The sequence below is a fragment of the Mustela erminea genome, chromosome 5, assembly GCF_009829155.1.
Source record: "Mustela erminea isolate mMusErm1 chromosome 5, mMusErm1.Pri, whole genome shotgun sequence".
Lineage (NCBI taxonomy): Eukaryota > Metazoa > Chordata > Mammalia > Carnivora > Mustelidae > Mustela > Mustela erminea.
In genome coordinates, this window is record NC_045618.1 from 73,943,676 (window position 1) to 73,968,335 (window position 24,660).

The 24,660-nt window shown below is 39.9% G+C and overlaps 2 gene segments (V, D, J or C); both read left to right on the forward strand.

Moving 5' to 3' along the window:
• The first annotated feature begins 911 nt into the window (after positions 1-911).
• LOC116591103 lies at positions 912-2,466 on the forward strand. The segment is given in 2 exon segments: positions 912-1,058; positions 1,214-2,466. Coding segments are annotated over 2 exon segments (438 nt in total).
• Positions 2,467-10,676: 8,210 nt separating this feature from the next.
• The window catches only part of LOC116591114, a 373,928-nt gene continuing 359,944 nt past the window's right edge, over positions 10,677-24,660 (forward strand). Inside the window, 2 exon segments of the V gene segment in view lie at positions 10,677-10,894; positions 11,082-11,365. Of these exon segments, the coding sequence occupies positions 10,849-10,894; positions 11,082-11,365 (330 nt within the window).

Below are 24,660 nucleotides of genomic sequence, written 5' to 3' on the forward strand. Positions count from 1 at the left end.
TATAACTATATAAATATATACGTAATCTATCTGTCAATACATATTTCAAATGATACAACAATTCTAGAAGGTATGTACTAATCTTTCTCCACTATTCAGAAAAGCAGGGAAAAGGAAGCTCCCCACTAAGCAGGGAGTCCAACACGGGACTTTATCCCAGGACCCCGGGATCATGACTAGAGCTGAAGGCAGATGCCTTCACCCAGCTGCCCCAGTAACACTTACTTTTACCATATATCATTTACTTATGTAAAATGTTTGTGATTTGCATGGATAATAGTTACCCTCCCCCAACACAGTGGTGACCTTCTGTCTCCTTTGAGATCTAGAAGTGGAGAGGTCTTTTTTCCCCTCTGTTATGCTCTTCCCTCCCTTCTATAACTCTCAAGTTTGTGACCCTGAGTTTTGGTCACAGTTGGTCCCTAGAGCCAGGCATAAAATTATTTGAAGAAATGGATTTCTTATATTCCCTATCTCTAATCAGTGAGGTTTCCAGACATTGCCACACCCTATTTGATTTCCCTCTTTTTGAACTCAGGTCCTTTTAAATGTAAGATTCTGCTAAGATTCTTGTGTATTATATGAAGAAACACAATCCATTACACCTACACTTGGGTCCAACTCTTTTATAAACTCTGGTAGCAGTTTAAAGGCTATTCAAGGAACAATGAAATAAAGTGTAAATAAGAGAAGGCTTTTCTGACTCTTTGAACCTCATAGACACTATGCTCCCCAAAAGCAAAATGTCCTTCCCTCAATCTTTTCTTTGTGGGCTGCATGGAGTGGGTGCTGTGAGATTGTGTTGTTGACCAGGAGGTGGCAGTGGTTCCATTCCTCTCCTTCCTTGATTCTTTAAACATCAAAAGCATGAAAGTTACTCTTGATTGGCTGAGTCACCAAGAGAAAGGCTCTCTCCCCTGTCAGAGAACAAGAGCCAAGCCCCAGAGACAGCGCCTCAGAGAAGATTCGGAATCATTACAAATTGTACCAAGACTCAGACGTCAGGATGCAGAATATGCTGGAATGTGCATTCATAGTTTTGTGGCTTCAGCTTGGCTGTAAGTTGGAGATTAAGAGAGGAGAGTCACCAAGGACACATTTATCCAAAGCTGGGGAGAAGAGATAGGGGTTCCGTGTCTGCTCACCGCCGGGTTTTTTCAAAACTGTTGTACTAAAGGCTTTCTATCATTTCTGATTTTGTTTTCCTGAACAGGGGTGACTGGAGAAGACCGGGTGGAGCAGAGTCCTCAGACCTTGAGACTTCAGGAGGGAGACAGTGTCAGCCTCAACTGCAGTTACACGGTCAGCGCCTTTAACGGGCTACAGTGGTATAGGCAGGATCCCGGGCAAGGCCCAGAATTCCTCTTTGTCCTATATGCAGTTGGTGATGAGAAACAGAAAGAAAGACTAAGAGCCACACTATTAAAGGAGGGAAGTTCTCTGCACATCGAAGCTTCTAAACCTGAAGACTCAGCCACTTACTTCTGTGCTGTGAAGACACAGTACTCCCAGGCAGCCTGGGAGCTGTACCAAAACCCTGCAGTTGCACTCTGGAATAAGGGCATCTCTGCTATTCCTCTTCCTCAAGGAAGTACTTAGCATTCAGAGCCTCTTTCCAAGTGGTCCTGTGGAGAAAGAAGTCTTGTGACACAGCTTAGATGGCACGGATTACTGTTCCTTCTGTTCTGGTCTTTAGGATAGTTCCTTTGTGTGTTCTGTATCAGTCTGCTCTTTGAAACAGCTCAGGGCTTTCCTCACCTGGATACAGAAGGGATAGCTGTGCAATGGACAGCCTTGGTTTCTTGCTTTGGGTCACTTGAAAAGAGACTGACCAGAAATACACACTCTTGCCAGAAGTTTTTTTTTTTTTCTTTTTTCTTTTTTTTTAAGTGCTTTATATTCTCTTACAATAATCTGGTCACATCTTTATTAAATGAATCTTTCCCATTTTAATACAGTCTTCTCGAAGCCCACATCTTCACCAGCCATATTTCTACACTTCTCTTCTCCTTAATCACCAAATTAATGGAAAGAATTTTCCGTACTCACTGTGTCCATTTCCTCAACCCCCATTCTTCACCCCTGCCAGAATCTGGCCTCTGTTAGTATCAGTCCAACAAAATCTTTAGCCTTCACTCCCATGACTTTGGTGTTGTTGAAACCGATGGATTGATGTTTTATCCAGTCCTCATTCTGTCTGAAATTCACAGCAGTCTCTCTTCCTTTCTTTTTAAAACTAAATATTCTTTCTTTTCTTTTCTTTTCTTTTTTTTTTTAACCACAATCATACTTCATATATTTACAAAATCAAATAGCACCCTTTTTTGGTCCCCATTCCTCCACATACTTCAGTCCTCCCTCCCTGGTGGAAATGCTTTTAATTCTCAGGTGGTGGCAGTGATATTCATTTCAATATTTTTAAATGCTGTTTCTTTGGGGCACCTGGGTGGTTCAGTCAGTTAAGCATCCGACTTGGTTCAGGCTCAGGTCATGGTCTCAGGGTTCTGAGATGAGTCCCAGATGGGGCTCTCTGCTCAGCAGAGAGGCTGCTTCCCCTCCCTCTCTCTCTCCCTCTACCCCTTCCCCCATTCATGCACATTCTTGGTCTCCCTCTCTCAAATAAATAAATAAATCTTTAAAAAAAATAAAATTTTCTGTTTCTTTGTTTTTTTCCCTCTTTTCTGTAATTGAGTTACAACATGTATAACCAAGTGCACAAAACTTAAAACCTACAGCTCAACAAACCTTTACACTTCTTTATAGCTATGTAATACCATCCGGATCTGCAGAGTGAATATACCTGTTGCTCCAGAAGATTTTGGGCGCCTGGGTGGCTCAGTGGGTTAAGCCGCTGCCTTCGGCTCAGGTCATGATCTCAGGGTCCTGGGATCGAGTCCCGCATCGGGCTCTCTGCTCAGCAGGGAGCCTGCTTCCCTCTCTCTCTCTCTCTCTCTGCCTGCCTCTCTGTCTACTTGTGATTTCTCTCTGTCAAATAAATAAATAAATAAAATCTTTAAAAAAAAAAAAAAAAATATATTTAACTCTAGAGCCAGCTTATAAACATTCTTCGCAAAGCATTGAACCAATGCATGAGAGTTCCACTTACTCCATATTCTCACCAAAAAGTGATATGAGTTTTCATTTGTTTTTAATTTAAGCCATTCTGGTGATGTATAGTGGTATCCATAAAATTGTGGATTTAATTTTATTTTCCTGAGGAATATTGATGCTGAGCACCTTTTTATATGCTCATTGGCCATCTGGATATTCTTTCGTGGCCAGTATGTGTTTCAAGTTTTTGCCCATTTGTATGTTTATTATCCACATGCATACATTCGTTATATTTTCTGGCTATGGACTCATGTTAAAATTCTGTACTGTGAATTCCTTCCTAATCCACTGTTTGGCTGTTCAATTTCACAATGATATCCTTCAATATACAGATATCCCTAATTTTAATAAAGCACAGCTAGTCCTTTTTTCCCCATATCGGTTAATATTTTGTGTCCGTGTGTGTTCTATTGAAAAATCTTTGCCTACTTCAAGGCATGGACATGTTTTTTCATTTAGGTCCATATTCACCTCACACCAGTATTTGTGATAATATGCAATAGGTGTCAAGGTTCCAGTTGCTTCATAACCATTAAGAGAAAAGATCATCCTTTCTCTCCTAGAATTGCAGTGGCATTTTTGTCACATATCATGGACCTTACATATGTAGGTCTCTTCTTGCACTATCTTCATTCCATCTATAGAACAAAGTGTTTATTAATATAGTTCTATTAAAATTTGAAACTCATTGTGTTTTTCCTTCATCTTTGTTCTTCTCCAAATTATTTTATCCATTCTAGGTCCTTTGCAATTCCACACAAATTTTAGAATCGATTCTTAAATTCTAAACCTTTTTCAATTTTCACAAAATTTCTGTTGCAATTTTGATTGGTTTTGCATTAAATCTATGAGATCATCTTGGGGAGAATTGATATCTTAGCCACACTGAGTTTTATGTTGTAAATTTAGACTATCAATTTATTTAGGTCACCTTCTATTTCTCTAAGCAATATTTTTTTGTTTCTTTTTTATTTAAATTTAACTAATTAACATGTAGTATATTATTAGTTTCAGAGGTAGAGTTCAGTGATTCATCAGTTCCATAAGATGCACAGTGCTCATTCCATCAGGAAATGGTTTTAATTTTTAAGATAGTGATCATACACCTCTTATGTCAGATTTACACCCATGGATAGAGATCTCAAGCTATTTTTTAAAATGTTATTTTCCAACTGTTGCTTATGTATAGAAATACAGCTGGTTTTTATATTGACCTTGTGTTCACTGAACTTGCTAAATTTAGTAGTTAATTCTAACTGTTTGTGAATTTGTTTGGATTTCCTACCCCCATAATGATGCTACTTGCAAATGAAGAAAGTTTTATTTATTTTCCTTGCCTTATTTGCCAGCCTTTGTGGCAGAGTCAGTTTCCTGGGAATACTGAGATCTGCTTATTATGACAGGTGGGCAAAGATTTAAAAATGCAAAGGATATAAACAGACCGAGTGGAGTCTGGAGGCCTACCTTATCAGTTAGACCAACAATTGATCTCCTCATAAACGGACTCTGAACAACAGACTCAACTGTCCCATCCCTGTCTTGTGGAGAGGGGATGGGGGAAGGACTAGAAATCAGGGAAGCAGAAATGGAAGCTTCCTGATTTAGGGAGAGAGACAGAATTATTCTTTTATCCACATCACCTGGTTTTGTCCAATTTTAGCCCATTGGGTTTATAGCTTTACAGTTTTACCCAACATAGAGAATAATCCCAGGATTCTTGTTTTAACCTGCCCTCATCTTTCCATCCTCATTGTGACCACTGTTGCCTTTATTATCATTTATTGAACATTTAGCATATGCCAAGTACATTGCCCAGCACTCTACTTACTCATTTCATAATACAAAAAACTGTGCGGCGCCTGGGTGGCTCAGTGGGTTAAAGCCTCTGCCTTCGGCTCAGGTCATGATCCCAGCGTCCTGGGTTTGAGCCCCGCATCAGGCTCTCTGCTCAGCAGGGAGCCTGCTTCCTCCTCTCTCTGCCTGCCTCTCTGCCTACTTGTGATCTCTGTCTGTCAAATAAATAAATTAAATATTTAAAAAAAAATCTGACTGCTGTGGGGCACCTGGGTGGCTCAGTGGGTTAAAGCCTCTGCCTTCGGCTCAGGTCATGATCCCAGGGTCCTGGGATCGAGCCCCGCATCGGGCTCTCTGCTCAGTGGGGAGCCTGCTTCCTCCTCTTTCTCTCTGCCTGCCTCTCTGCCTACTTGTAATCTCTGCCTGTCAAATAAATAAATAAAATCTTTAAAAAAAAAAACTGTGAAGTAGTATTAACACATTTTCAGATAAGGAAACTGAGACATACTGGGTTGAAATATGAAGGAATTTCTGAGATAAAGGATAATATTCTGGGCACCGTAACATGAGATTTTAAAATAAGAATGCCTGAGCTAACCAGCTGGACAGTACTTCTCAAATGTCTGGATATTTAAGAATCACATGAAGACTTTTTTCAAAAGTACAGATCTGATTCTGATCAATAGATTCTGAGTGAATAGGTCTGGCATGAGGTCAAGGGCCACATTTTGGTGATTTGGTGGTGATTTGGGTTTAAGGGACTAGAAGATCTTACCTTGAGAAACCACTGTCATTGTGAGGCTGCTGCCTTTCAGGAGGATGGGTGACGCAGACCTGCAGGTATTGGGGGTAAACGTAGATGAGAAGTGCTGAGGGACCCTCAAGCCCTACTTTGACATGCCTGAGTGCAGCTCACACCTTATTTCTGGTTAAGCCATATCCTATTTTAGTTAGTAGAAAATATCCTTCTTAATGATAAAAAGACAATAATTTTTTTTCAACAACAAAAAGAAAATTATCCAAGGTTTGAAAAGCAGCCAAGAGGAATAATGGACAGACAAGCCTTCTGGTTGCAGACTTAACCAGAAAAAAATGGCCAGAACAACTTATTCCACTCTCCAACATGGATAAAAGTTTATTCGTTCTTTATATTTTTTTAGATCTATTTATTTATTTATTTATTTGAAGGGGGCATCAGAGAGAGAGAGGGAAAGAGCATCTCCAGCAGACTCTGCACTGAGCACAGAGTCCCACATGTGGCTTGATCTCATGACCTTGAGATCAGGACCCATCAAGAGTCAGACGCTTAACCAACTGAGCCACCCAGGCACCCTTATTCTTCATTTTTTTTTTTAAAGATTTTATTTATTTCTCAGAGAGAGAGAGGGAGAGAGAGCGAGCACAGGCAGACAGAATGGCAGACAGAGGCAGAGGGAGAAGCAGGCTCCCTGCCGAGCAAGGAGCCCGATGTGGGACTCGATCCCAGGACGCTGGGATCATGACCTGAGCTGAAGGCAGCTGCTCAACCAACTGAGCCACCCAGGCGTCCCTTATTCTTCATTTTTAATTAAAAATTAAAACCTCTCTATATGTTAAAGGCCATAAGTCAATTATCCCTTAATATTTTCTCCTCTCTTCCAACATTTAAATATATTGTATTTAATTTATTTTAATTAATCTTTTTATTCTTTCTGGATTCTTTACAACATTTTAACTTCATATTAAAGAAAGCTGGTTACAACACTCATAAAGATCTGCTTGCTGCAGAATTTCCAGTAAAGACTACAAGATAATGTATAACCGTTTCATGACCATGTTTAAACTTTTGCCATATCCTTATAGTGAGGCTTTCCCTTTCCAATATTTATGTTGAATTTTGGTTAGTGTGAGGTTTATTATTTAATTTTGTCCCCCAAACTTACCCAATATTAATGGAACAGTCTTAATGCTCCTAATATTATTGGAATATATAAGATATATTTATTTATATATTTATAATCCATATAATATTTATACATCCATATATATTTTTATAATATATTATTATGGGATATTTATATTATATAATACATAATTATGAGATCATATGTGTATATATTTTCATATTGTCTTTTGAAGAATTAGAAATCTTTATTTAGAATCATCTAGGGGTGCCTGGCTGGCACAATTGGTTAAACCTTGGACTCTTGTTTTAGGCTCAAGTCATGATCTCAACATGGTAAGATAAAACCCCACACAGGGCTCTGCTCAGTGTCAGGTCTATTTGATATGACATTCTCTCCCTCCCTCCCCCTCTGCCCTCCCCCCTTTCCCTCTGCCCCTCCCCTTGCTCACATCCCTTTCTCCCTCTAAAATAAATACATAAAATCTTTTAAAAAATAAGATAAAGAATTGTCTATAGAATTAAATTGTCCATAGAATTAAATATTCTTTTTCCAGTTAGATGAATAGTATGTACTGAAGGGCATATTCCACTGCCACAAATTTGGCAGCTAGGACCCAAAACTAGGGACCAAGAAGGCTTAAGCATCTACCATTTTCCATTAAGAAAGTCTCACAGCCAGGCACTCCCTCTAGGATTTATGAGAAATGAGTGAATAGGCGCTATATCCCCCAACCTCCAACCTTCACCCCCTTAAGCTGATATGAAGAATGGGAGGAGCCAAGAGGGAAAAAAAAAGTGTTCCCCTTTCCCCAAAAGCCACTTGAGGAGTCTGCTTCTGAAGCAGATTGTGATCTATGTTTACACCTGCTTAACAGAAGACAAGGAAATTGGAGAAACGTGGTGGAGTGGGGAGAGGTAGCAACCTGGCTGCCTGGGTTTCTCCACTAGGCATGGTGAGGACCAGCGAGGGTTCTCCAGGGCAAGTGGTGCTTCTGAAGGCAGCAGGGCCTGCACTGTCCTGCAGCGCTCCCAGCAGAAGAAAAGAGAGCACGAGAAGCTGAGGAGAACGCCCCTGAGTGGGGACCCTCTGGGAGGGGACCATCAGCAAGGGGAGAACCCAGGCTTGAGGAGGCCCCTCTGGGTCCCCTGGTCTCTCATGGGGATGCCCGCCTCATGGAGGCCATCTAGAAAAGAGAAGGAAGTGAACAGAGTAGCCAAACTGACCTCACTGTAGCCAGGGGCCAAGACTCAAGTTCAGGGAGCAAAGAAACGATGGCAATCTATGGAAGATATAAACAAGACTACACTGAGATTTATTTAATAACTGAAAATGGCCCAGAGGTTTTGCCATTTTCTTTCCAGGAATTCTTTAAGGGAATAAGGTCCAACATCCCTCCAAAGCACCTGCCAATACTTTAAGCCTGTTCACTTGTCTTTGACACTCTTTCCTTTCCCCTTAGAAAGTGTTTGCTCCACCTAGAAAATGTTGATTTTGTCTTGGTCAAGTAAACTTGCATTATATCTTTGTAACATCTCCTAAATCTACAGTTGTTTCAGATCCTCCCATTTGTCCATACGGCTGAAATTTTGAAATAAAATGACTAACAAGGCATCTGTATTTTCTTTTTCCAGCTGTGTGTCCTGTTCTTGAAGTGATGAGCCGACAATTACACCACTGTCTGAAAGGAAGATCATGTGGGTTTTTTTAACAATGAAAAAAAAAGCAAAAACTCTTAATATTCCAAAAATTGTCCTGTCTCACATGATGGTCATCCTGAAACCACAAATGACCAAAATTGAAGTCCTTTCTTTTTTCTTTTTTTTTTTTTTTTGGAAAGATCTTATTTATTTACTTGACAGACAGAGATCACAAGTAGGCAGAAAAGCAGGCACATAGAAAGGAGGAAGCAGGCTCCCCGCTGAGCAGAGAGCCGGATGCGGGGCTCAATCCCAGGACCCTGGGATCATGACCTGAGCCTAAGGCAGATGCTTAACCCACTGAGCCACCCAGGTGCCCCAAGTCCTTTCTTTAACATCATAAACACATCTCAGCGATTCTCCTCCAGGTCTATAAAGCAACTTTACTAAAGCAGACTGTTGGACTTGGCCGGGGTGGGAAGGAAGGCCTTCATGTGTTTAGTCACAAGAAGGGGATGGATGCTCTATTGTCAATAGCATCCCTGATCCACTGGGGGAGAGAGTGTTTGGCTAGCATTCAATATTGAGGTTCTACAGAACTGTGACAAATGATATATTTTATTCTCTTCATTATAAGCAGAACAGTCTGTGCACAGCTTCCAACATTCAGTGATTCCTGGCCTTGTCCCAATCCATTATGAAAGGTTTTCATTCCACTTAAAATAGGACAACAGAGGAAGACGGAAAGTGGCTGTGCCACTTTTGAGCATAAATAATCTATTTTTGTCATTTTTTTGCAATGATAGAGAAAAGTAGAATTTGGGGGGGAGTGGGAAGGAAATTATTTTATTCAATCTATTTCAGTTCTCTTAAATTTGGGAAGATAACAGGAAGAAATGTTCAAGGTCACTCCTCCTCCTTTCTTACAGAGCTTTTCCTCTCCCTCCTTTCTGTCCTCCTCTGTAGGTCAGCTGTGTGTGATCATGAAACACACACAAACACACACACAGAGAAGGAGGAAGGTGGGTTTTGAGCCGGTTTGTGCAATATAAAAGGGGGTGCCATTCCAGGTCTCTTGTTTTCTTTATACCAACTTGTGAAGTCTCTGAATGCCCCCTAGAGAGACATGATCCCTGGCGGTATTTTAGGAGACCAGAGAATCCGAAAACCTGCCTTCTAGATCGGGCTCTGACCTTCACCTTCCCAGTCAGTTTGAGCACGTCACTTTCTGCATCTGAGTCTCATTTGCTGATTCTTGTCATCTATCTGGGCTTTCTTGGTCCTCTGATGTACATTATCTGGTGGTTTTCCTGAACATAAAGAAAAATCCTTGGAGCTCCCCAGACCATCGGTTTATTGATAAGCTGTATTCTCTCTTGGGTTGTGAAAAGGCAGTAAGAAATGGATTCTGGGCGGATGCGGTCCTTCATTTCCTCTTTCAGACTCATCTTCTTAGAGTTTAAAATTCATAAATCTCCTCAAGAGAACCCCTGAGTTGAAAGTGGATGCCTTTGTTCATGTTGTTACCCTGGTTCCAAGGACAAACACTAAACCAGGAAAGTGTTGTCATCCAAGAAACTACTATCTCACCTGCTACTGGAGGCCTGGAATTCCCCAGCACGACAGCCACCAAGGGAGGGGCTGCAGTGACTCAGCTGGTGTGTCTGTTGTCTTACCTGTTACCTGATGGGTGAGAAATGATATAAAATAATATAAAGGGGGGCGCCTGGATGGCTCAGTGGGTTAAAGCCTCTGCCTTCAGCTCGGGTCATGATCTTAGCGTCCTGGGATCGAGCCCCACATCAGGCTCTCTGCTCAGCAGGGAGCCTGCTTCCGCCTCTCTCTCTGCCTGCCTCTCTGGCTACTTGTGATCTCTCTCTGTCTATCAAATAAATAAATAAAAATCTTTTAAAAAAAATGATATAAAGGGACTTCTCAAGAAGGTGTGAGCCGAGGAAAGCCAGCACTTCCGGGCTGAAGTGGCAAGAAGAGGGAAGTAGTTCTAGGAATCTAAAGAAAGCAACAGCAACTGGATAGTAAAAACTTAGATTTCTTTTCTGACATAAGCATTTATAATTTGCTATGCACGGATATTTGGCAGTCGACACATTTGGTATTTAAAACTTTGTTGTCATTCAGGAGGAGGAAGAGAGAGAAAACATATCTCTGGCAATGCTGGGGTGGGTCCTCAGATGGCAGTGTTTCCATTTCTACCTCCTACTCTTTGCAGATTAGTATGGGGTTGGGGGTGGTGAGTGCAGCTGTGTGAGCATGTGACCTTCCTCCGTTTGGCTGGGCTGATGCTGTTTCCTATAAATGTTTGAACATATGTGGCAGCAAAGCAGATTCTTTATCTTGTGAGACCTTGTCAATACTGCAGAAACAAGAACAAGTTTCAGTGACTCTAAGTGGCAGAAAGAATGGACAAATCCCTGGGCTTGCTCATCCTTTGGTTACAACTAGACTGTAAGTTAAAGAGATTTGGAAATGGGCAAAGAACAGACAGACCCCAGGGCATTTCTACTGGGGGTGGGGGAGATAAGGACTTCTATCCAGTGTGATGTTTTGCATAGATTGAAAAAGCAAAATCAAAAGTAATTTCCAAAGAAGAGTTAGCCACTAACCCGCCTCTCTGTGTTTTCTTTCTGGGCAGGGGTGAGCAGCAAACAGGAGGTGAAGCAAAGTCCTGAAGCTCTGAATATCCGAGAGCAGGACAGCGTGGTTCTCAACTGCAGTTACACGGATGGCACTCTTTATTCCGTTCAGTGGTTTCGGCAGGACCCTGGGAAAGGGCTCACATTGCTAATGATAATTCTGTCAAATCAGAAGGAACAAACAAGTGGAAGAATTAAAGTCTTGTTGGATACCCGGGCAAGACAGAGCTCTTTATACATTGTAGCTTCTCAGCCCAGCGACTCGGCCACCTACCTCTGTGCAGTGAGGCACAGTGTGCAACAGGCTCCCGCCACCAGTACCCAAACTCTGCAGCTGGGGCTCCAACCACATGTCCTGTCTTGAAGCTGAGGGGCCTTTCTCCATCTAGGGGTTTTCTAAATTGACTCTCTCCCCAGATAGAAGCAATTAAATATGCAAAACCTCCTCTATATATGTACCATACATAGATACACACACATACATATATGTTTGTGTACATACATATATGCATATAATACACATATGCATCTGGAGTTAAATTTAACCTTTCATTTTTTATCAACTTCAATTTAAATAATAGCTTTACTGAGATTAATTCCCATGTCATACAATTCACACTTTTAAAATGAACCATTAAGGGGCGCCCGGTTGGCTCACTTGGTTAAATGACTGTCTTTGGCTCAGGTCCTGGATGGAGTCCCGCATTGGGCTCCCTGCTCAGCGGGGAGCCTGCTTTTCCCTCTTCTACTCTCCCTGCTTGTGCTCTCTCTTTCTCTCCCTTTGTCAAATAAATAAAATCTTTTTAAAAATTTTTTAAAAATACAATAAACCATTAAGTGTCATCTAGTACATACACAGTGTTGTGTAACCACCAATTCCACCTAGTTCTAAAACCTTGTCATCAGCCTGAAAGGAAACCACATACCCAGTAAAAGGTTATTCACCCTTCTCTACTTTCCCCACCCCCAGGTAACCTGCTTTCTGTCTCTATGGGTTTGCCTATTCTGTTCATTTCATATAAATGGAGTCATACTGCCTTTTGGGTATGGCTTCTTTCACTTAGCCTATTATTTTGGAGGTCCACCCAACCCAGGATCAGCTAGAGAAAGGCAGATATTCACCACTACCCAATCACATAGGATGCCCTACTTCTAGTTAGGTTGCTACATCTTCTCCATTTTTTTCCCTTGTTTTGCTAGAATCTTGTCAGTTTTACTGAACTTTTTAAAGAACCAGTTCTTTGTTTCATTGATTTTCTCCACTGTTTTTCCATTTGCTATTTAACTGTTTTCTGCTTTTGTTATTTCCTTCCTTACACTTGTTTTGGATTGATTGTTGTTTTCTTTTTCTGGGTTTTTGAGGCGAGCCCTTAGATGATTGATTTGAGACCTTTATTCTTTTCTAATATTTGTGTTTAGTGTTATAAATTTCCCTCTCAGCACTACTTTGGCCATGTCCCCCAAATTTGGATATATTGCATTTTTACTTCCATTCAGTTCAATATACATTTTATTTCCTTTGAGACATTCTTTATGACCCTTAGATTAAGAATTGTGTTATTTAGTTGTTAAGTATTTGATGATTTTCCTGTTATTTTCCTGTTACTTATTTACAGTTTTATTCTATTGTGGTCAGAGAGCACACTCTTTATTATTTTTATTCTTTTACATTACGCTTATTAAAGTTTGCTTTATGGCTCAAGATACGGTTTTACTTGATATGTATTTCATGGGCACCTGAAACCAATGTGTGTTCTGCTGTTGTTGGGTAGGGTGTTGATGGGTAGAGCTGGCTACTAGATTCTGCTGATTTGTGGTGGTGTTGAGTTCTTCTATATCCTTGCTGATTTTCTGGCTAGTTGGTCTCTCTTGTGGTCAGAGAGGTATTGATGTCTCTATAATTCTAGATTTGTCTATTTCTCCCTTTAGTCTTGTCAGTTTTTGTTCCACCTATTTTTCAGCTCTGTTGGTGGGTGCATACACATTTAGGATTGCTATGTCTTCTTGGTAATTTACCCTTTTTAACAGTATGGAAGCTTCCTCTCTGTTCCTGGTAAATTTTTTTGTTCAGAAGTCTATCTACTTTATCTGATATTAATATAGCCATTACTCCTCTCTTTTGATTAATGATGACATGATATATCTTTTTCCATCCTTTTACTTTCAACATACCTGTGTCATTTAAAATGAATTTCTGGGTGCCTGGGTGGCTCAGTGGGTTAAAGCCTCTGCCTTCAGCTTAGGTCATGATCCCAGGGTCCTGGGATCGAGCCCTGCATTGGGCTCTCTGCTCAGCAGGGAGCCTGCTTCCTCCTCTCTCTCTCTCTCTCCCTCTTTCTGCCTGCCTCTCTGCCTACTTGTGATCTCTATCTGTCAAATAAATAAATAAAATCTTTAGAAAAAATTTAAAAAAATAAAATGAATTTCCTGTAGAGAGTTATTATTGGATTATGTTTTTTAATCCACTTTTTATTTTAACTATCTCTTCATTGGTATATGCAGGACAGTTTCTGTATCTTAACTGATATACTTATATAATTTGCATTTAATGTCATTGATATTTTATAGATAGATCTGCCATTTATATATTTATTTTTTTGTTCTCATTGTTTTTTGTTTTCCTGTGTTCTTTCTTTTGAAATTCTGTGAGTTACTTAGCATTTTCTAGAATTCAATTTTAGTATATCTACAGTGTTTTAGATGTATCTTCCTGTATAGTTTTTTTTAGTGGTTGCTGTAGGTACTACATTGTATATACACAACACAGTCTACTAGTGATGTCATTTCACCATTTTGAATGAAGTCTAAAAACACTGTCTCCTTTTTACACCCATTTATCCTCCCTTATTCATAGTATAATTTTCTTTAATATTTCTTATATATATATATATACTTAGAACATCATTAGACATTGTTACAATTTTTGCTTAATCCATTAAATGTAATTTAGGAAACATTTATCTGTATTTTTGTTTACTGTGTTCTTTCTTCCTTCCTGATGTTCCAAGACTCCTTCTTTTATCATCCATTTTTCTGTTCTAGATTGACAGCTCTTCTGTTTCAGCAATTGGAAAACATTCGTTTACTTCCTTCTGGCTTCCTTGGTTTCTGTTGAGAAATCCACTGTCCTTGGAATTGTTTTCCCTTAGGTAGGGTGTCATTTTTCTCTAGCTGCTTTCAAAATTTCTTTCTTTCTTTCTTTCTTTCTTTCTTTCTTTCTTTCTTTCTTTCTTTCTTCCTATCTTGCTTTCTTTCTTCCTTATTGAAGAAATTTTTCTTTTCTTTCTTTTCAGATCTTACTGTGATGTGTTTGGGCATGAATTTCTTTGTTTTCTGATTACTGTGCTTTAGCCTCTTGAATCTGCATGTTTATGTTTTTTAAAGAAATTTGTAAGTGTTTAGTCATTACTTCCTTGAGAATTTTTCAGGCCTACTCTTTCTTTTCTCTCTTCCTGGGATTCTGATAGTTCAGATACTGGACCTTATGGCCTAGTCCTATAGGTCTCTGAGGCTCTGATACTTTTTTCAGTCTGCTTTTCTCTGTTGCTCAAATGGGCAGTTTCTATAGTTTTATCTTCTTGCTCATTGATTTTCTATTCTGACCTATCCATTCTGCTGCAGTGCTCATCCGCTGAGTTTTTCATTTTGCTTTGCATTTTCAGTTCTAAAACTTCCATTTAGTTCTTCCTCATATTTCTTTGCTGAGTCTTTCTTTAAAAAAAAAAAAAAAGATTATATTTATTTTATTAGAGAGAGGGAGAGAGAGAGAGAGATCATGAGCAGGGGAAGAGGGGTAAGAGGGATAAGCAGTCTTCTGCTGAGCAGGGAGCCCAATGATGGATTAAATCCCAGGACCTAGGATCACAACTTGAGTGGAAGGCAGATACCCAACCAGTTGAATGACCCAGGCACCCTCTTTTTTTTTTAAATCTATTTTGAACATGTTTATTGTTGCTTGTTGAAGCACTTTTTATGATGGGTGTTTTAAAACACTTGTCAGATAATTCTAACTTCTGTTAGAATGAGTGAGGTGTTGGTGTTGATTGTATTTTCTCATTCAAGTTGAAATTTTCCTTGTTCCTTCTATGGTGAGTGATTTTTAGTTGCAGCCAGGATATTTTGAGTATTATGTTGAGAAACTATGGAGCTTATTGAAACTTTTTGTTTTAGATGGATTTTTCTGTCACTCTGTCAGAGGAAGAGGAGGTTCAACCTCATTATTGCCAGGTAGAAGTAGAAATTTAGGTTCACTATTCAGCCTTCTTGATACCCAAGAAAGATAGTGCACTTCATTACTGCTGGGTAGGAGTTGGATCTCCAGCTCCCCACATGGTCTCCACTAACACTGTGGAGGTGGCCTTGTTACTATTGGGCAATAGTGAAAGTCCTGGCCTGTATTATCTCTATTAGACCACTCCCGTGGGGAAAGGGAAAGGCACTTCACTACTCCTGGTGACAGTGGAAGTCTAGACTCCCCACAGAATCTCCACTCACACCTAAAGAACAAAGTAAAGTTCATTACCAGAAGGCAGGAATTAAAGTTCCCATTCTCTATTTGTCCTTCTCTGACACTACATTAGTAGAGGCACTAAAGGTGCCTCTTTATGTTTGGAAAGCAAAAGTCTAGGCTCCCCACTTGGTATTTGATTGTGATGGTATGCATGGGGTCACAGTTTTTCCTGTGGTGTTTGGTTAAAATATAGTGTTTATCGTCTAAACATTTTCTATCTTGTTAAACAAAACCCTTTTCTGGCCCTTGGACTAGAGAAAGCAGGCTTTTTTAGGTCTTTTAAAGGTAATATTCTCTGTAATATTTAGACCTTTTCACCTGGATGAACCATGATGTTCCCTTCAGGATGAACCATGATGCTTAGAATTTGCCTAGGTTTGCAATGGAATGATTGTCAGTATGCACGAAGATGAGGTCTGTGGCCTATGTAGTAGAAGGCATCTGTTTTTCCAGCTAGGATTCATTCCTACTTTTTTTAGTAATTATACTTCATACTTGCTTTGAGGCACAACTCCTCTTCCACTTTAAGTATACGTGGTTTAGGTGAGGTTCTAATGTTGGCTTTAGTGATGGAGTCCAGGCTGATCAGTGGACTGAATCTCTCTTGGCCAGGTTTTTCAGCCCTGAGAGCCCATTAGAACAACCCTGGGGCTTAAAAGAGCATTGAGGGATGCCTGGGTGGCTCAGTGGTTAAAGCTTCTGCCTTCAGCTCAGGTCATGATCCCAGGGTCCTGGAATCGAGCCCCGCATCGGGCTCTCTGCTCAATAGGAAGCCTGCCTCCTCCTCCTCCTCCTCTCTCTCTCTCTGCCTGCCTCTTTGCCTACTTGTGATCTGTCTGTCAAGTAAATAAATAAATAGGGCGCCTGGGTGGCTCAGTGGGTTAAGCCGCTGCCTTCGGCTCAGGTCATGATCTCAAGGTCCTGGGATCGAGTCCCGCATCAGGCTCTCTGCTCAGCGGGGAGCCTGCTTCCTCCTCTCTCTCTGCCTGCCTCTCTGCCTACTTGTGATCTCTCTCTGTAAAATAAATAAAATAAAATCTTTAATAAATAAATAAATAAATAAATAAATAAATCAGCACTGATACCTAGGTCCCTCTCAGGCAATTAAATCAGGTATCGTTGGGTGGTTCCCCAAAACTGAAGCATTGTGTTTCTCTCTGTCTCTCTCTCTCTCTTTTTTTTTTTTTTTTTTCCAGCTGTCCCAGGTTCTAATGTGCAGCAGTGATAACAGCTGGATCCAGATACAGTTACTGGAGTAAGTGGAGGCTTGTGGCTCAAGTCTTGAGAATTAGCTCAATTCTATACAGACAGTGACTGGTTCAAGGGTGAGATATGCTTTGAGGGGTTTTTTTTTTTTTTTTTGATATTTTTATTTCTTTATTGGGCGCCTGGGTGGCTCGATCTGTTAAGTGTCTGGCTTCAGCTCAGGTCATGACCCCAGGGTCCTAGGATCGAGTACCCCACTGGGTCCCCTGCTTGGTGGGGAAACTGCTTCTCCTTCTCCCTCTGACTGCTATTCCCCCTGCCTGTGCTCTCTCTCTCTCTCTCTCTCTCTCTCCCCCTCAAATAAAGAAATAAAAAAAATTTTAAAGATATTATTTATTTATTTGACAGAGAGAGAGCGAGAGTGAGTACAAGCAGGGGGAGGGGCCAGTGGAGAGAGAGAAACAGACTCCCTAATGAGTTGGGAGCCCCACATAGTGTTCAATCCCAGTACCTTGGGATCATGACCTGAGCTGAAGGCAGATGCTTAACCTACTGAGCTACCCAGGCGCCCCAACTGGGGAAGTTTATTCAAGTGAGAAGTACGCTCTCAAGATAGGAGAGAGAGTGAGCTCCGGAGAGAGCTGCACTGCAGGGCTTCCTGACTGAGCTCATGGGTGTTTCCTGATTGTCAGCTTCCTCAGCTCCAAATCTGGAATGAGACAAAAAGAAAAACCCAGGAAACGCACCATGTTATTCCTTCTCAGGTCTCAAAGTCACTAGTTGGTTGGACTTCTTATCGCCACCATTTTTTATTTTATACACAATGTTTAGGGATTTTAATCATACAGGACTTAGAGAAAAGTACATCTATTCCATGCTCCCAGTAGTGAAAGTTCATGCATTTAATTACCAGAAGAAGTTCATAACATTGTGTAATTATTTAAGCTTCTTTTCCTGCAGTTCATATTTATAAACCTTATGGCATTACATAGTTCTGCATTTAAACAGATTTGAAAAAACAATAATAGTATCATGGATGCAGAGAGAAACATAGTATTAAGTCACTCAATTTTGTTATTCATGTGATCATTTACAGTTTCTATTTGTGTTTAATATAAAATGGAGTGAACACTATAAGGGGTAATTTTTAAGTGCAAATTTAAGTCACAGACAAATCATTTATTGAATTTTAGTAATATTCTAAAAATTGAAATACCTTCTTCTTTAAATTGTTAATTACATAAAAACTAAAGACTGAATCAAGAAAATAAGTCTTCTCCCAAATATACCATAACTATTAAACATTTTTGTGTATAGTGGAGAAGAGTCTTAAACTCTTAACTTAAACTTAAACTTTGTTTGGTCCAGATGTCAAATAAGCTAGTCATGCCACTAGTCACGGGCCAGAATTTTTCCATCACTGAAGTCCTACTTTGTCAGACGGCGATCATCTGTTCTGATTTCTCTCATTTGGATACTCCCACCAAATCTGTTCTTTAATAACATTTGATCCTCCAGCTCCTTCCTGTCTTCAGTCCCATCCTCTATGTTCTCTTCCTTCTCATCCAGCATTCTCCATGGCATATTTCTTCAACTGCTTTGTGTTTGTATTCTCATCTCATTTCGTCCATTTGTTATCCTATGACACTTGTATTAGTCATGGTTCTTCAGAGAAACAAAATTAATAGGATATACAAATAGATAGATAGATAGACAGACAGACAGATAGATAGGTAGATAGGTTGATGGATCGATTAAAGGAATTGGCTCACCCATTATAGAGGCTGATAAGTCCCACAGTCTACCATCTGCAAGCTGGTAGGAAAGCCAGTGGTATAATTGAGTCCCTGTCCAAAGGCATGAGAAACAGGAGCTCCATTGTATGACAGCAGAAAAGATGGATGTTCCAGCTCGCCAAGAGAGAAGAAGTAAGAGGGAGAGAATTTGCTCTTCCTCCACCTTTTTATTCCACTCAGACCCCCAGTGGACTGGATGATACTTGCCCACATCAATGAGAGCAGATTGCTGTTCATTCCACTCAGTTAAATGCTATTCTCTCCTGGAAACACCCTCAGAGACATATGCAGAAAGAATGTTTTACCAGCTATCTGGGCATCTCTCAGGCCAGTGAAGTTTGACACAGAATTAACCATCACAACACAAGTGCTAGATTTCCCTTCTGGGCCAATCATAATTTTTAGTCATATTGCTTGATTGGTGAGCATAGTTGGTAAAAGTTACAGAGCCATACAGAAGTTTGTCTCCATATAGTTATGGTTTTTAATAGCAATTGTACATGAAATGGTGCATGAAGATATTTTATGTTTCTGTAATCTGCTATCATCCCATACTCCGCAATATATCCCTTGAACCTCTACACTGCCAAAATGATGTATCCACCACCTTTTGATTAGCCATGGTGGATGACCATAAAGAGAATTGATATCAATAAATGAATTACCTTCAACTTTCTGCATCCCAACTAAAATTTTGCTGCTTTTTATACATATAATTTACCCCCCCCATAATAATGTAAAAGTCATCCCTCTTATTTTGAAGCAGTACCTTGTGCCCAAACTCTTTATCCATACCATTCTGTATCACTTCTTGGGCACCTTAGCCCACTCTAATTACCCAAACTCTATAGTCCTTTTTTGGGGGGCACTGTTTCCCTTTCATCATTTAAAATATTCACGCTTTCTCATCTTAAAAAAATATCTAAACTACTCCCCAAACCCACACATGCCTCTCCTGCCACCAATCCATTTCTTGGCTCCCTGTCCCTTTACTTGGTTCCCTGTCCCTGAGTCATAAATGCTCCCATCTTGTCACCTTTCATTCCGTACCTCCACTCATTTTGGTTTTTGCCCCAACCCTTCTTCAAATCTGTTTTCTCAGAAGTCATCAATGACCTCTTCATTGTTAAATCCAAAAGCTATTTTTAAGTTGCATTAAAACATTAGGTGAGTATTTCTCAAATTTTAATGTGCACATGAATCTTACTAAAATACAGATTCTGATTCGGGAAGTCAAGTTGGTGTCTGAGATGGTGCATTTCAGAGTAGCCCCCAGCGATGCCCATGCTACTTACCACATTTAGAGCAGCCACTTCCTACAGTGTTAGCCACTGTAGGAAACTTTTTGGAAACTTTCTCACTCTGATACTCTGCACTCCCACTTAAATATTAAAGATCTGGGACTTTCTCACTCTGGTACTCTGCACTCCCTCTTAAATATTAAAGATCTGGGGACACCTGGATGACTCAGTTGGTTAAGCGTCTCCCTTTGGCTCAGGTCATGATCCCAGGGTCCTAGGATGGAGTCCCTCATTGGGGTCCTTGCTCCTCCCTCTGCCTGCGTTTCCCTGCTTGTGCTCACTCGCTCTCTCTCTGACAAATAAATAAATAAAATCTTTTTTCAAAATTCAAGATTTGGGTGATCTTCTGCATGGTCCTTTTATACTAATCTTCTTTGATTATTCTACATCGTGAGCCTTCTTCCTGCTGTAAGCCCTCTTTCTCTCTCAATCCATATGCTGTAGTTCAGAAATTCCATCTACTCATCTGGCTTCAATTAGGCTTTCAGCAGCCTAGGAGACTAGAAATAAGACAGGGTTCTGGAGTTCGATCTAGATTATAATTCCTGCTCTGCCACTTAAAAGTACAGTGATCTTGTACAATTTCACTTAACTTCTCTGAAGCTAGGTTTACTCATACTAAAATGAAGAACAAAATTAGTAACCCAACAAATTGTTACATTAAGATATTCCTTATGAAGTATATAGCTGACAAATAATTCCTAAATAATTGTTTTTGTTGATTTTTGATTGATTGTTGATTGTTGATTGATTGAAAGCAGATTTAATGTGGGGTTAATCAGGTTTAAACTTCAGGGCCCCTTATTTGGTTCTCTCCAAGACCCTGGGAAGGGTCCTAGCATTGTGCTCATGTGTCATGCATTTTGTAATGCATGACAAATGACAATCTTATTTCAAAAAATAAGATTATAACCACAGTCAGTTAAGACTCTTGCTGTTACATTCCAGCTTGCTCTCATTGCAGTTCTACTCCTGTCAGGTGCTGATAAACTGGCCACAAGCATACTTTTGTCTAGCATACTCACTGGCTAAGGTGAGTTTGAATTAAGGATACATTTAATTTGGATTTTGTGGGGCCTATGTAAGTGGTTCAGGGTCACATCAGTGTATTTTTAAGTGTCTAGCAAGATCTCACAGGCTAAACATCAGAGACAAATTTTGAGCAAAATTTTTGTTTGACACTAATAGTAATTATTTTATATTACACTATATTGCTGTTCCCTTGCTAATGTCCATTAACAAGTCTTTGTTTCTTTAAAGGCCTGATGGTCTACTGTTGGCAACTTTCCAGTGTTTAAAACTATATCCTACCTTCCTAGCTGGTTCCAATCCGCTTTCATAGTTTTACTGCCTCCTGTTACTGTATCTGGGCATGCCACTCTATATAAACTTGATTCCCTACTTTTTGCTAGAGGATGCCTTTGTTTATGTTTTCCTTTGGTATAAAATGGCCTTACCCAGTTGTATCTATTAAGGTTTTTATTAATTTCTTACTGATTGGTTATAAACTTTTTATATTTATGGGAATAATGTAAAACTTATGAAGAAGACAATGAAGACATTAGCAACTGTGGTAGTCAAATTCTAAGATAACACCTAAGATGTCTGCCCTCTGGTGTATATGTGCTGTACAATCTCCTCCTCTTGAGTGTGGGCAGGACCTAGACTATGATGGATGCCACTTCTGAGACTAAGTTCGGGATATGGCAAAAGTAAAGAGATTCAGCAGACATAGTTAAAGCCCCTAATCTGAGTTTGATTTTGAGTTAGTCAAAAAGGACATTATCTTTTGTGGGCCTAATCTAATCAGGTGTGCTTTTTACAAGAGGGCTTAGGTTTTTCCTGAGATCAGAGAGATTCTCCTGTTAGGCTTGAAGAAGCAAACTGCCATGAGCTCTACAAATATAAGGAAATGAATTCTGCCAACAACTACATGAGCTTGGAAGAGAACCCCCACACTTCAGACAAGACGGTGGCCTTAGTTGACTTCTTGACTGTAGGCTTGTAAGTTCTTGTGTAACTGTGCCTACACTTCTGACCCACAGAAACTGTGAGATAATAAGTAGGTATTGTTCTAAGTCACAATGCTTGTGGTAATTTGCTACACAGCAGTAGGAAACTAATATAGACTTAATAAACGGGTTGATGAGTATCATCAGTTCATAGAAAACTTGAAATGTAATAAAATCTTACAGTAGTACATAGTAACTTAATAGATGTTTTCCAAAATTTGACTATAATCTTAAAAATTTATGTAGCATTATCATAATGCACTGTGAATTAAAAATTTTTGTGATCAATCATGCTAGGAGTAAAGACTGAATTATCTTTTTTTTCTGTCTAGGAAATATTACAATTTGTTGTCAAATGAAGGGAAAATTAAAAAGCATGGAGCCAAAAAACAAAGGAACAAAAAATATTACATAAATACAAAAAGCATTACGTAAAGGTATTTATGTATTTATTATTACATAAATTACATAACAAAATATGTAATTTTCTAGATTTTATGATGTTGGTGGTATTCATTTTATAAAATTTGTAATTCGTTGTGATTTCATTCTTAAAAATTATTTTGTGAGGAAGGTTCGCGAAAAAACATGAATGTGTCCATAGCGCCACTTGGCCCCTAGAGGGCGCTGTTGCCTAAATTAGAAATGTTTTTTCCGTGAAAGCTCCCAATAGCCCACGAAAACCTTCTTTCCCTGCAGCTTAAAGAGCTGTTCTGGTGACAATGTTAGACAATGACATGCAAAGAATCTCAGACACTGGGGGCAGACAGTTTTGCCCAGACAGCATCTCTTCGTAACAGTCCCTAAGAAAAAGGAATCTAAATCCCCTATCACTCCTCCTCAACCTCAGAGCCATCTGGATTCAAGTACCGGAGGCATCAGATCTTATTTTATTTATTTTATTTGTGAGGAATTTTCCAGAAAGAAATTCCCTCCTTCTTCAGTGTTCGGCCACGACCTTCATGTTCATCTTGACGCTTGGGGTGCTTCTGTTCTAAGTAACATTCCATTTAACTCCCTTGTCCGCAAATAAAACATTTTTCTGGTTTGACTGTGAACATAGACATTTTCTTTTAGCAGAGTTCGCTGACTCAGCGTTGATGTTTCAGGAGGAACTGGAGCTCCAGTCAGCGACCCAGCTTTATGGCGCAGGTCACTGTTCCTGAAGAATCCCCTCTGGAGCTGAGGTGCAGCCACTCATCTTCTTTCCAGCCCTATCTCTAGTGGTACGTGCAGAACCCCAACCAAGGCCTCCAGCTTCTCCTCCTGTACGTATCACGGACACCCTGGTTTGAGACATCAAAGGTTTCAAGGCTGAATTTAAGGGCAGTGAAACCTTCCATCTGAAGAAACCCTCAGCCCATGGGAGTGACTCAGCTGTGTACTTCTGTGCTGTGAGAGACAGAGCGTCTGGGACTGCAGGGGGAGCTAACACAAACCTCCTGAGACATTGTAACTTAAAAGACTCAGGGGGTGCCTGAGTGGCTCAGTCCTTAAACCTCTGCCTTCAGCTCAGGTCATGATCCCAGGGTCCTGGGATTGAGTCCCACAATCGGCTTCCAGGAAGCCTGATACTCTCTCTCCCTCTGCCCTTACTCCCGGCTCATGAGCAGGCATTCTCTCTCTCTCTCAATCTCTCTCTCTCTCTCAAATAAATAAATAAAACTCAAAGAAAATTTTTTGAAATAGTGATGGGCAAAGATTGTTTGGGGTTGGCCATGTGAGTTGGCATAAGGCAAATCAGAGAATTGCTCTGCAGAAACCCAGGACAATTGCTTATGTCAACCTGTATTATCTCCAGAATATCTTACTAGTATCCTGAGAGGCTTCTTTCAAGAACTCAACACTGGGGCGCCTGGGTGGCTCAGTGCGTAAAAACCTCTGCCTTCGGCTAAGGTCATGATCCCAGCGTCCTGGGATCAAGCCCCACATCGGTCTCTCTGCTCAGCAGTGAGCCTGCTTCCCTTCCTCTCTCTCTCTGCCTACTTGTGATCTCTATCAGATAAATAAATAAAGTCTTAAAAAAAAAAAAAAAGTCAACACCATGACTAAAATATTTGAGAATGGGCCTAATTAAAGCTGATATTTTAAGGATACATACAGGTGACCTTTAGAACGAAGGGAAAAAGGCCTTCTTTATTCAGTGGTCCTTGGAAACTGACACCCTAAATCAAACACACTGTCCTGTTGGAGTTCCATGCGAAATCTTGGGTTTCTTTGTTCTATGAGTGACCAGCCTTTCTTTATCAGACACACCCAGGTTACTGCTCCCCTCTTTTTCTTTCCTCTAATTCCATTTCTCTAGTACCCGTTGAATGCCTAATAATAATTAGTGAATCCTTCGTCATCTTTTCTTTCCTATACTTTTTCTCACAGTACCGTTCATAAACATTTGCAATATTCTTGAGCAAGTCACCTGATCTTCTGTGTCTGCAGATCACTTGACTTCAGTAAAAATATGGAGACCCTCATTTTCCATTCCTTGAACATCCAAATCCATCTGTTATTTATAGAGTCTGAGATAAGAGCACAAACTAAAATTATATTTATGTTTTGAAACTTATTATTCTTTTAAAATTATCAAAGCTAAAAAGCAAAGTACAAAAAATAATAATCAACATTTTTAATAAAAGGTATTTAAAACTGAAATTTTATTTAAAAATTTTAAGCTTAGTTATATATGTTTTTTACAAAAATAAGGTTATTCACAGTTTTAGTGTCAATGTTCATCTAGTTGCTAAAGTAAATAACAC